Source organism: Molothrus aeneus, chromosome 7 (assembly GCF_037042795.1).
Source record: "Molothrus aeneus isolate 106 chromosome 7, BPBGC_Maene_1.0, whole genome shotgun sequence".
NCBI lineage: Eukaryota > Metazoa > Chordata > Aves > Passeriformes > Icteridae > Molothrus > Molothrus aeneus.
Window position 1 is genome coordinate 25,681,866 of NC_089652.1, and position 13,168 is coordinate 25,695,033.

Genomic DNA, 13,168 nt, shown 5'->3' on the forward strand with positions numbered 1-13,168 from the left:
TGCTTTAGAATAAATTAGCACAATTATAAATCTGACAAGAAGATTAATATTCTAACTATGTTCACAATAATTAACTCACCAAAACAGTTCCAGAGTCATTATCCAGTTAGGGTGGAATGGGAAAGTTTACAGCACCCCTGTAGATTTATAAGCCAATTAAGGGTGACCCTCCTCTAGACTTCATTAGAAAAGCCTCTGGTTCAGCAAAAGCTCACACGTGCAAGTAAGAAGTTTCCCAGTGAAAGGGAATGCAAGGGATCTTTATCACCTCTATTAAAACACTTTTCCTGCTCCCCTGGAAATTACACATTCCTAATGCATCCTCAGCCTCCTGCCAACCCTCCAGGCCTCACACAGCATCCTCACACCTGCAAGAAGCACGACACCACCGGGGCACTGCTGTGGGAGGGGAGCTCTGCTTTATTCCCTGCATGACCAAGGGGTCATGGGCCAACACTAGAGGAGCACTTCAGATCTTCTGATGCAGCTCTGGGGTTAGGGCTCACAGCCCCTGTCCCACCCAGAGCCACCTTCTGCCTTCCATGCGCAGTGGACAGCAGCTTTATCAGAACGTTCACCAGCCAAGTGAGTTGATACCAGCTGGCCATTGCTAACCAGCTCACTCTTGCTCAATGTGCATGGGACTGCACGGAGGGTGAACTATCTCTGGGCCATCTCTGCCATTTTCCTCTTGATTGCCTTTCTGCACAGATTCATTGTTCTAATATAAAAGCCTTCTCTGCCACTGTCAGAGGAGTCTGCCTTTATCTCCAATTCCACAAGCTCTCCTTCTCCTTTCAAAACTCTGTATAAAGAACATCTCTTTTCTCCTTTTGTTGCATGCATCTATGCCTGTTTCATCTCTTCCTTTGTGCCTTCCTGCATAATTGTGTTTTTCAGCTTTGTAAAGTATTTTTCAATATAGATAGCATAAAAATTGCAATCTAAAATGAAATAGCATTATATCACAACCCACACTTTTTTTCCCAGTAAAATACACAATTTGGACTGACTCAAGCTGCGATGTATATGCAGGTAAAGCAAATGCTGAATTATTCAACACTTAAAAACACTGAAAAATCATTTACTTGTTGCAAGCAATAAGATTTATGTTTTATGTCTCCCAATCAATAGCTAGTGTGTCCACACATAGCTGATTTATCCATGTTGAAAATATAATTATAAGTCTAGTTTGCTCTGAACCAGAGAGTCCTTTTGTAACAAGATTATTTAAATACAAATGGGGTTGGAAAATTAGTTTTAAATGGCTAATCTGTCTTGTCTTCAACTCCAGCTGCAGAATTTACTAACATCATAAACACAGGCTGAGTGAAAACTTAAAAGGTTTTCTGATTCTCCCTGCGATCTGTGTATGCAGTCCTCATTAACAGGGAAGTTGATGGGAGCTGTATGCAAGCTGGGAGAGGAGGATAATAAGCCTTGTAATCTCTATAAAGAGAGGGGGACTTTTACTGGTGATATGTCATATATGCTGGTGTGCAAACATCTGTCATATTGGCAGCCCAATAAAGAATTTATGTGCCCAGGTCTCCAGTGCACTGCAGAACATCTCTGCCATATGGGTGGACCAAACTTATACCCACAACAACTCCTCAGAGCATCAGAGCACTTGCAATAGGGACCATTAGACATTCTTGGGATCATTAAGAAAAGTTTCATCTGGACAGATTTACTTAGGGATTATTGAAGGCCCTGCTGCCTTCCTGCTGTTCCTACCACCTGTGGTCAATGGCTCCATGATATGCAGCAGGGAAAGGCTGGGCCTGTGCATGCTCCTCCAAGAGAGCCCTGCAGTGTCACCAACTGGGAACACACCATGGCTTTCTCTCTGAATCATGCACATAGGCTGGGAGAAAATGCAGATCAAATCTGACTTGGCTTGAGTAGAAATTAAGGATTGGTATCTTGCCACCTCACCCGTGTTTCCTCTTCCTGACAGAGGAAACTACTGCCTTAAATCCCTCTTTGACAGACCATCCCACCCACCCCGAAAAAAAAAAAAAGGAAAATGCTGTGTTTAGCTGTTAATTTTCTTCATACCAGTGTAATTGGTATGGGGATCTGGTTTTGGTTTATGCTGGAAACAGTCTTGATAACTGAGGGATGTTTTTATTCCTGTTGAGCAAAAAACACCACTGAACCAAAGCCAGCACAGGTAGAGATTCCCAAGTCTGGAATTCCCACGCTTGTGACAGATTGGTATAGTGTACACTGCCACAGATTGTGACAGTGGAGGCTACCCTGGGGGGCAGCTTTCCCAGCACTGTGAAATGCTCCACTACCTTAAGTCAAGGGCAAGGGTTCTTTCCTAGGGGTGTGCAATGCAGAACTTCCCTTACAGCTATTCAAGAGCCAGACGCTCAGGACAAGCACCATGTTGTGCTTGTCCTCATTTCATCCAAGGGTCTGAAAAAACCTTTAACATTCAGCTGGACAGCACACTTCTATGTTTCTTCTTAGTTAGAAAAAACCCTAAGGAAAGGATAGCTGCCAATAAAAGAGGAACACTGCATAATTTGAAATTATAATTCTATACATGCTTCTGAAAGCCTCTTTGGCTTTCCTCTTTGTGCTCTGAATGGCTCTCTAGACCTAATTTAATTCAGTGAAGAAAATCCAAAAGTGCCAGGAAAAAAATTCAACTTTTTCTTTAGTTAGAATAAAAATTGTACAGAAGGAATTCTTGATCTTCATTAATTCCATGGGTAGGCATACAAGCTCCTAAGTGCTAATGAGACTTGCCAGTTCAGGTGGACTAAAGTGTCTAATGAAATGTCAAATGAGCCCACTTTGGATTTACATTATCAGATATTTCCTCCAGGAAAGTTTGGTGAAGCATCCTAACAAACCCTTCAAGCCCTCTGGGAACACAGAGCAAATGGTTCTTCTGGACTGGAATTACATTACTGGCTCACTTGGTCAGTGTGACTCCTAAAACCTAAGGTAATGGGAAAATTATCCAAATCCTTTGTTTCCTTTTCCACACCCAAAGTCTATTTCATTTTTCCTCAATTATATAGAAATTTATGCTCTGTAGTCTATGGTGGTTTCCATTAGAAACACGTACAAAAATTATCTCTCCAGAAAATAAGGATTCAGGTCTGTGGAGGCTTTGGAAGTTGCGTCAGTTTCTGCCCTGAATCAACTTCGTGCCTGATCACTCTAGTAAAACAAGAGAGCCCAAGTCGCTCATAAATCCTAATTCACTGTTAAATGCCTGCTAGGCTTGTTCTTATTCTCATGTGCAATATTAGGTGCCAGGTAAGAAACTCATAAATTGAATCCCCAGGGCGTTAAGATCTGTTGTGGTAAATTCTATTTGTTGTCTTTTCAAGTTTCCCTTTAAGAAGAAAAATTTAGAAAAGAAAAGGTGTTTCCAGAAAGAAAAGGACTGCAAAGTTTGACATGTAGTAAAAAAATTAATTTGTCCTAATACAAAATTTTAACAAGCCACATAATATTTTCAGGCAAAGAAACACTTAACTGACACCAAGTATGTAAAAATTTCTCAGTATTTCAGATTCCCAGGGGTGGAAGTCAAGAGACAGATTAAATGAACGCTATATTCAGTCCAAATTCCACTGCTTTTAAATATATAGATATAAAATATATATAAATACAGTATATACCTATATATACACGCACATATATATAATACATATACATATTTTATATATTTTTATACATATATGTAAGTATCAGAGCAAAGACAGCCTAACATGACATTTTAAGTGACAGGTGAAGCACTTGACAACTTTTATGACCATGTTAGGACCAAAGTTGCTGTTCTAAGGGAAGAAGGATTTCATTAGCTTTCCCTGAATCAAGCCATGATAAAGCAAAGTGATGATACAACAGATTTTAGATGCACAGAATTTCACCTCCCTGTATATGCATCTCCACTGCCACCACACACTTGGGGAAAAATTAAGCAGCCCTTCTCCCCTCTTCCTGCTGTACCCCAGCTCCCACCACTCACAGTCATTATGTTCTGGAAGCAAAATCTGCTTTTGTGACACAGCCTTTAAGCATATTATCAACCAAAGACAAAACATAAGTGTACGTGGTTACCCGTAACACACTCCCCTTTATTTTCATGAAGAATCTGTTTCTTTTAACACCACATATTTTCATGCTACCAGGGCTATTGATGCACAGAATTACACCACATAGCATGGGGAGAATCCCCCCATTTTTCCCCATTCACTAGCAATTGACATTTTCTGTACAAAAACAAAAAAAGCTTGTAAACTTTTCCATCCACACCTGTGGTGCCACTGCTGCCCCCAAGCCCTCCTACCAACAACACCTGGCACAGCCACACACTGAACCTGTGACACAGCAATGGTAAAGTCTGCATTAAAGTACTAGAAAAAGCCTTGATCACTTTTAGTGTGTCTCCTAAATCATCCCACAACCCATGCTGCATCTCCAGCCTTCTCCAGCTGAGGAGCAATTTACCACCCATCTTCCTCAGCATGATCTCTCTTGTTCTGGCCAAACACGTATAAGGCATTGAATTAATTTTCATCTTTCCTGGAGAAAGCACGGAGGTGATTAGCCCCATTTACCTTGGTGTGCCTGAATCAGAGCCAACCAGGCACAAAAGCACACAGGTCATTTTAAGTGCCCTGATCATCCTCATAGTCTGAAAAGCAATGTACTCCTGAGGGCCTAAACTTGTATTACACAGACAGTCGGTGACATGACCCATTTAGATCAAACACCCCGTGGAGTCGCTCAGGTCTGCTCTCACCACTGCAGCACTCCTCGGATGTGAAACCAGAGCTGCTTCTCCAAACACCCAAATGAGCCTGAACCAGAAAGCTCTGGGGCCAAAGGCACTGTCAGTTCAGACCTACCCAGACGGCGTCGTCCTGTCTGTACTGCTTCCAGTTGCGGCCGGTGTCGCTGAACATGAGCGCGTAGGCGGTCACCCAGTCCGAGCTGCCGTACCTGCCCTGCGTGGCCACTGCCACAATCTCCACTCTGTCTCCCAGATCCACCTGCAGCCACTGCTGCTCATTGGACTGCAGCGGGGACCAGCCACCAGCTCCTGAAAGATTGGATGAGGAGAATTTAGATGATAATGACAGCACAAAAAAAAATTATGCTTGATAAAGAACCGTTAAATTATTTCAGGTCGTCAGAGAGGAGTCTACTTGAGCATGCGGCTGTTTTTTCATATTTTAGTATTAGGAAATACATTACATGAGGCATGCTTCCATCAGGTTATCTCCATTAACCTAAAGCTCATAAGGAACTTTGAATTTCTAAGACATTTAGAAGAAATTTATTATTTTTCAGCTGTACAAACATCAGTGAGGTTGGCACACAAAAAAAACCCTCTGAAATATCGTATCTATTCCCTCCTTGCAGTTCTGGAATGGGAATTTGTAACTTGCAGTTTGCTTTGATATTTTCCTTTTTGCTGTGTTCTGAAAGAAATGCAAAGTGTTAGTTATTTTTATTTGAGCCCTATTAAGTATTTGAAAAAATTGTTTAATTACAGCTTATAAATGCATTTCAGATAATTTGTTGTAAAGCTAGAAACTATTTGATTGAACAACTAAAAGGACTGCCTTCACACTGGAAAGCAGGCTGTCTCTGACATGAGCTTCTAATTCACACTTGTCCTTTAAAAGTTATGATTTGCACTATCCCTTGAATTCCTTCATTGGTTAAACAGGCTTGTGGTAACACCAAGCCAATGAAACAGAACTGCAACCACTGCTTGCATTTTACCACTTTGCTCACTACAATAAATGGAATATTATGATTAAAAAGAAAACCATTCCAGACTGGAAAATATTATTTTATAGTCTCCTGCTTTCTTTTACATCCTAAAATTACAGGCTATGTTTATTTTCCTTTAACTTGTTTCTTCTTGCACACATTTATTCTCTGCATACACCCGGTGTTCCATTCAGCCTCACCAATAAGCAACCAATGCAGCTATGAAGAACACAAGCCATCAACCAAGTAGCCAAGACAGCAAATTTTGAGACTGCCACTGCTTCTGCCACCCAACACTTTTTTGTTTTGTCATTATTAATGAAGTATGGAAAAGCACTCCAGTATGACTAGAGTGAATACAATCACATTGGGAATAAAACTGAACATATCTGCCTCAAAGTTGCTGCATGAAAAGTTTATTGAAGTGAATAGAGTTGAAAGATTAATAAATGTGGTTTCTGTCAATGAACTCAATTTCAATAACTCTGCACTTCTACAAACATTTTTTTTCCTGGATGGTATTGTACTTTCCAACCCACAACTGAAATCCCTTTGTCTTAGAGTAGGTGTTAAAACTGTCATTATTGACAATTTATTAATACAGGATTTATCTGAACTCCTGAAACAGAACCATATCTATTCCTTACCTGTATTGTTCCTGCTCCCCTGGATGACTCAGCCTCCATTCTTCTACAAGAACTCTCCAGGGAAAAGTTTGCAACCAAACCAACATATACTGCTTCTTAGTGCCATGATTTACCCTCTTCAATCACAACAGAATCACTGATTATTTTACCTGCCTTCATCATCACTGATTATTTTACCTGCCTTAAATAGAATACTGTGTCCTATGAGTACACCATGAAACACTTAATGAGAATACTAGGAATTTCATCACTGATTTCTTCTTCGACTACTTTATAGCTAACTCCATACCTATATGTAGCTTATATAATACTTCCTCTTAAAAGTCCTAACAAGCTTAATTCCCACACCACCAATTTCTATTTTGATTTTTTAAGTGCCATATAGAAAGTTTGTTGTCTACCTTTAAGGTACAAACTACAGATTTCTCCTACACACAATTGTGACTATTGCACACAGGAACCAAGGGCAAGCTTCCTTTGGATTGTAATATCCAGTATCTAAAATAGACTGAACACAGTAGTTGCTGCCTTTTTTTTTTTTCCCCAGTTTTATTCCAGGAACTGATATAAAAATCTGCTTCAGAAGTTCTGGCAAAGTTGTTCCATTCATGACTCAAAAGAGCCTACTCTAGATGTTTTCAGCAGATATTAAAAGAAAGTTGGCATTTTCATCTTTCCTTCATTCAACATAGAGAATGACAACTAGATGAAAGAAAATAACATATAACAAAAATATTTGGTGAGTTTTCCATTAAAAACACAAAAACTTTGCTTTCTATGTTCTAGTTTATACAAAAATTCTTAAGCCAAGCCTGTTAGCACAGATGCTTCCCAGCAGTATGTCAAACATCATAACTAAATATCTACTTTATGCTTTCTCCCTTCTGCTGCTAGAAGTGGCAGGAATGTGATATGCTTTCAACAAAAGTGTTTGGCTTTACTGTGCACTGCTATTTTCCAGCTTGAGCACAACACCACAGGCTTCTAATTTTGAAGTCAAACAAATGATACACACTGAACAGAAATTTGGGAGATCTGTGCTGAGCTTGAGCCCTAAAATCATAGATTGCATGGTATCTCTGAACTGCATCTCTCTTTACATGACAAGCACATTTATCTGCTGGGAATGTCACTCTTTAGATGCAAGCACTGCAGACACAGCACTGCCACCTGCTTGTAGCATCACCTCTCCAAAGCTGGTCCTCCAAGAAAGATCAGTTACAGGCCATGCCTTCACAGAACAGCAGCTGCTTCATACATTTTTTTTTCCTGTGGAGAAGCAAGCCCACTGTGTTTCCCCTCTCCCAAACCCTCCACCATTACCATTTCCACAGGTGGACAGTAATTATGCTGCTGGTAAGAATGGCAGCTAAAATCCCAGCAACAGCAAAGCTGCATTGGCTGCATGACTGAGGGCAGAACTGAAGCTTTTCCCACTGGGCCTCTCTCAATTCTGCTAATAAAGCAAACATGTAGCTTCTGCTTGCTTCTGTGGTTATCCCAAATCCTCACCAAATACTGCTGTGAGTGCCAAAAATCAATAAATGTTCTTTTTCCTCCACATTTACTCTGTCATACAGAGCAGGTGGCACAAGGGATACTGGCACTTTCCAGCACAGTCTGTGTCTGCACACTTCTTTTATGCACATCGTTCCCAATCGTGTGTCAACAACCCATCCTGTACTTTTTTTAGTAAGTACCAAAAAAGCACAACCAAAGCAGAGCAACTATTTAGAGCCCTTTGCTCCTCTACCCACCTTGATGCTTGCCCTGTGGACTGTTTGCCAGCACAGGCCCAAGACAAAGGACAAGAAGGCTCTAATGGACAACAACACAGGCTACTGAAGACACAACTTACAGGACATCAAGTCCTCTGAACAGATTCAAGCATAACCCAACGTCTTTTTCCTGAAATTGGGCACAAACATATTGAAGAGGACAATTTTTTTAATTGTGGCATAAACACAAACCAGACAAAAATTTGGCTTTGATTATGCCCATCAGATCTGCACACATGTTTTAGGTGTGTTAAGATGTTACATTGAAAACGAGAGAGACAGGAATCTCAAAATCTCCCTTTCTGCACACCAGTTCCCACTGGCATTAACAGGATTCTGCATATTGTGCTACACCATCATTCCTCACAGCTCACACATTTCACATCTTCTGGGGATCATTTCAAAGGAGGCATTCAACATGGTATGCTATGGGGAAAATACCCCAGCAGAGAAACAATACCACAGGAATCTGACATATTGTTCATATTCTCCATGGCAACAAATCATAATGTTAGAAAAATGTGGAGAGCAAGGATCTGATGGTTTCTCAGTTGGAGACCCATATGACTCCAAGAAATATGATCAAATACTTTTGTTTCTTTTTCAGACTGTTTGTACATTTTGCCATAGTTGTTTCAAAAATTGCATTTAAGCCCAGTGTTACACAGTCAATGCTTTTTGATGTTCCCCAGGGCTGCTCAGGATGCCCATACTTATTTGTAGTTGATTATTACAAAGCAAAGGGAATTATTATTTCCACCCTACCTGCCTTACAAAGAGCTCAAATAGCTTTATATACAGTATATATTACTAAAAACTCCTGGACTTCCCACTGCAACTAAGTGCTTCCCTGCTGCAGAATTTTACTTTAATGCCCAGAACAAACACTTTCTGGCCATAAAATAAATTCTTTTCTATACTATAGATGCTTTATTTTCTCATACATAATTGCATATACTGACTACTCAGGCTGAGAGCTAATAGGAACTGAAAAATCATAGGTGATACAGTCATACTGTAGCAATTTTCTTATTATTTTTCATTATTTATTTACTGTATGCAAAGAAGCTGATAAATCCCTCTTGTGGGAAAATAATATATTTCATACCTCAGAATCTTATTTATCAGAATTATACTAGCTCTTTAGCATTACCAGTACAGATTTATCACCATCTTAATTAAGTATTTTCAGCTGTTCACACAAAGCTTTACTCATGGGTACTTTGTGTGTTTGTTTTTCTAAATGGCATATTCCACTACTGCAGGCCTTTTTTTTTTAAACAGCCTTTTACTTATTGTTATCTATTACTGAATAAGCTTGATGAATTAGAACTTTCTGTCAATAAAGGACTGGGTTGTGCTTTATAAATTCATCTTCACTTGTTGCATTCACGTTTATATTTATAAATATATTCATCTGGCTTTCTACTCAGAGGCTCTGTTCCTTGCAGCACTGTCTTATCAATTACAAGCAAAGCTAAGCCAATTCATCAAAATATTCAACACTATCAGAAAGCTAAAGACCAGTCCTTGTTAAGAAATATTATTTCCTGCAAAGATATCTCCTATTTGCATTCAAGTATCAGTCCAAGAAAGTTTCTACAGCCACCATCTCCCACTGCTTGATCCTCCAACCCAAGCTTAGGCACTGCTCTGGTAAGAGTAGACTTAGTTCTCTTCACAGGATCTGTACAGGGCTAATTGTGCTGGAAACAGTGTTGATAATTCAGAGATGTTTCTGTTTTTGCAGAGAATCGTTTACACACAGGCCAAGGCCTTTTTTGCTCCTCACAGACCATCACTAGTGAGGAGAGTGGGGTAAGCAAAATTTCGGATTGAACACAACAAGGACAGCTGACCCCAGCTGACCACAGGGAGATCCCATTCCATAGGACATCATGCATAACTTACAGCTGGGGGATGCAGGAGGAGGAAAAGGGATGTTCAGAGTGATGGCTTCACTTTTACTCTTGTGATTCTCTGCCCCATCCCACCAGGGGCAGCGAGTGGCTAGGCAGGGCTGAGTTGCTGGGGTTTGTCCAGGACATGTGCCCAACATGGCCCTCATAGGGTTCAAGATAATTGCAGATTTGATTGGAATGTACTAGAATGCATTTACAGCTGTTACTGCTGGTTAGCTATTAATCAGCAGCTTCTGTGTTTGCCATGAGGCTTGCTTCCCTTACTGCTTATTAGAGTCTACTGCTCATTAGTAGCTACTTTTTGCTTTTGCTGCTTGCTGTACTGCTTATCATCTGACTGCTGGGCCTGGCAACATTCTGATAACAGCAGTCCCATGCTCCTGACACTTCTTTAACGGCCAAGCAACTCCTTATCATTGGTGCAAAGCATATAAGAGAGAGCCCTTTACTGTCTTTCTATAGATTTATCAAATGGTGTTTAATTAAAACACACTTCAGGGATGTTTAAGAATGAAAATTCTGATTTATTTTCAATTAAAACCTTTTTTGTAGTAGTGTTCTTTCTAGTGTTTCCTAAAATGAAATTCATATGTAATATGATAATACAGGGCTTTCCACTTTTAGAAGCTCTACCTTGGAAGATGAGAGCTGACAACCTGAATTTACAACAGGATGTCAAATGATGCCCTAAATACTGCCAGCTTCTCCTTTCTGGTACTATGCTTCATATTCCCAGTTCCACCTGGTGTGTGAACTCATTACCTGGACCTCAAACATTCTTGACGGCAAATGTCAGAAAAGTTGTTTTTCACATTCACAATTTCTGCAGGGTTGTGTAATCATTGAATTCCACTTGAATTTTATACCTCGTTGCTATTGTCTTCAACACATTTTAGAATAGGGTCTCAAACCTAGCAACCTTTAAACTCTTAAAATATGGGAACTCACCCAAAGCAAAAATATTCCTTGATATCTCTACAAGAGAAGTGGAGTTCTTTACAATTAATAGAAGCTTTCTATAATAAAGGAGGAAATAGCTCCTACATAGCACACTCTCAGGAGCATAAATAAACAGCTCTATTCAGCTTGGCTCTGAATGCACTGCATACAAACAGCATAGAAAGATATTCTTTGTAAAAGTGATTAAAACAAATAGTTTAGGCATTTCATATTTCAACCTTACCATCTCGTCTGTTGAGTTTTGCAAAGCTGGGACTGTGAGTACTGAAGAGCTCAGAGGAACTGGTAAGGGCAGCTGAAGGTAAGGGAGATACCAATGCATCATCACAATTATCTGAAAAGAAAAACAAAAAAACAAAACGTACAGAGGTCATCATATGAGCAACACATATGCCTACTTGTGCTATCTCCAGGTGGTGTTTTTTCTACTTAGTAAACAGAGAGTGGACACACAGCAGCACACTTGTGCTTGAATTCACATGTGAGAACTGAAATTAACCCTCCAGAATGTCCCAGTCTGGTGGGACAACAACCACATGGGAGCTGCTTTTAAGACATCGAAGGCTTGAAAAACTGGAAAATGCTGTGCTTTCAGTGAATGAGATTTGATTGTCTACCCTGCAGTTAAAAGAGGGCATTGACTCTTGTTGCAAAAGGCACTGGAAGAGTGCAGTAATGCCCTGGCAGCCCTTAGAGAACACCCCGGGTGCTGTGTGTCCAGTATAGTTTTTCCACAGAACAGGTATGTAACGTAGGAATTACAACTTCATATTTCTGTGTGGAAGTGACACACAGGAACATGCCGCGGGGGCTTTTGCAACATGTAAAAGTGTATCCCATGCTTCACAGGTGTCTCAGGGTGCACTAAAATCTCAAAACCTGAATACCTCCATCATTTCTTCCCCAAGCTCACACAAACATGCGGGGCCAAATTAGTTTCTCCCCTCTTTCTTTCACAACTGCTTCTGAGGACAGATGGGCTATGCTAATACTCAAATGGAATTTTTGAGCCCATAATGTTTGAACAGGGACAGAATTAAATAAAGTAAATTTTCTCATTACAATGCTGTCACATAAACACTCAAGAACATAATCTGGGGTTTCAGTAGGGAATAATAGTAATAAAAAAACCCTCTCATTTTTAATTGAATCTCCCATGGAGCAAACATGGACCTAATTACTGGAAAAGGCCTGCAGGTCACCAGGATCTCAGGCCACCACAGCGTTCTTGCACTCAGAGAGTAAATATGCAGTTTACAAGGATTGGGAGGAGGGGGAGAAGGAAAGGCTACAAAAGACAATAAAAGCAAAACTTGCTTGATAGTTATGAAAATGAATTTAGATTATTCTAAACCTAAGTAATACTTTTTCATATTGAGACAGATTACATTAAAATATTTCTCATCCCTTTCTACAATGACTCTCTAGAACAACCCAGATACTTTTGCAATCAAAATCCAGCTCTATATGAAGGAAAATAAGTGCAATCAATATAATTTATATCAGTGCATTGAATGATGGATCTCAAAAACCAAACTTCTATCCAAAAACCCTTCTATCTCTTTGATTCCCAAGAGCAAAAAGGCCTAGCAAGATCTGCAAGATAGATACGTTAGGGACAAGTCTGCACTGATGTTGTAGCCACGAGGATAATTAGCTAACAAAACAAGTATCATGGTCCTGAGCAGATTCCCTATGACTTACACCCTTCGAATCTCAAAGAGTGTAGGGCTTGAGGTCTCCTGGTACACCATGAGATCAGGCCATAACTGTTCTATTCAGACTTAAAAAATCCCAAACAAAACACCTGCAAATTGAGGGTCTTAAATTCACTGTCACTCATGACCTGAACAGAGATTTAAATAAAGATTGGAAATGGTGAGTTCATGAGGACACTGAATTCATCCAGACTCCTTCATTCTATAAAACCAGCAGAGGGGTTGGGAACCTCTCAAAAGAAAGTCTAAAATCCTGGTGGACAGATCTACAGGACTATTCAGCAACACTTAAAACATGAGGCTGAAAATAACCAAATGCAGAGATTTCACTTTAAACACTGTGTAGATTGCTGGCTCTCTTCAGCTCCCTGTGGTTGCTCCTGGGC

The 13,168-nt window shown here is 40.0% G+C and overlaps 1 protein-coding gene across 1 annotated transcript in view; it reads right to left on the minus strand.

Annotated features, from left to right (window-relative positions):
• The window catches only part of CNTNAP5 (contactin associated protein family member 5), a 271,512-nt gene that overhangs the window by 190,750 nt on the left and 67,594 nt on the right, over window positions 1-13,168 (minus strand). Inside the window, exons 2-3 of the mRNA XM_066553687.1 lie at window positions 11,288-11,398; window positions 4,884-5,077 (exon numbers count right to left, since the gene is read on the minus strand). Of these exons, the coding sequence (XP_066409784.1) occupies window positions 4,884-5,077; window positions 11,288-11,398 (305 nt within the window). The remainder of the gene's footprint in view (window positions 1-4,883; window positions 5,078-11,287; window positions 11,399-13,168) is intronic.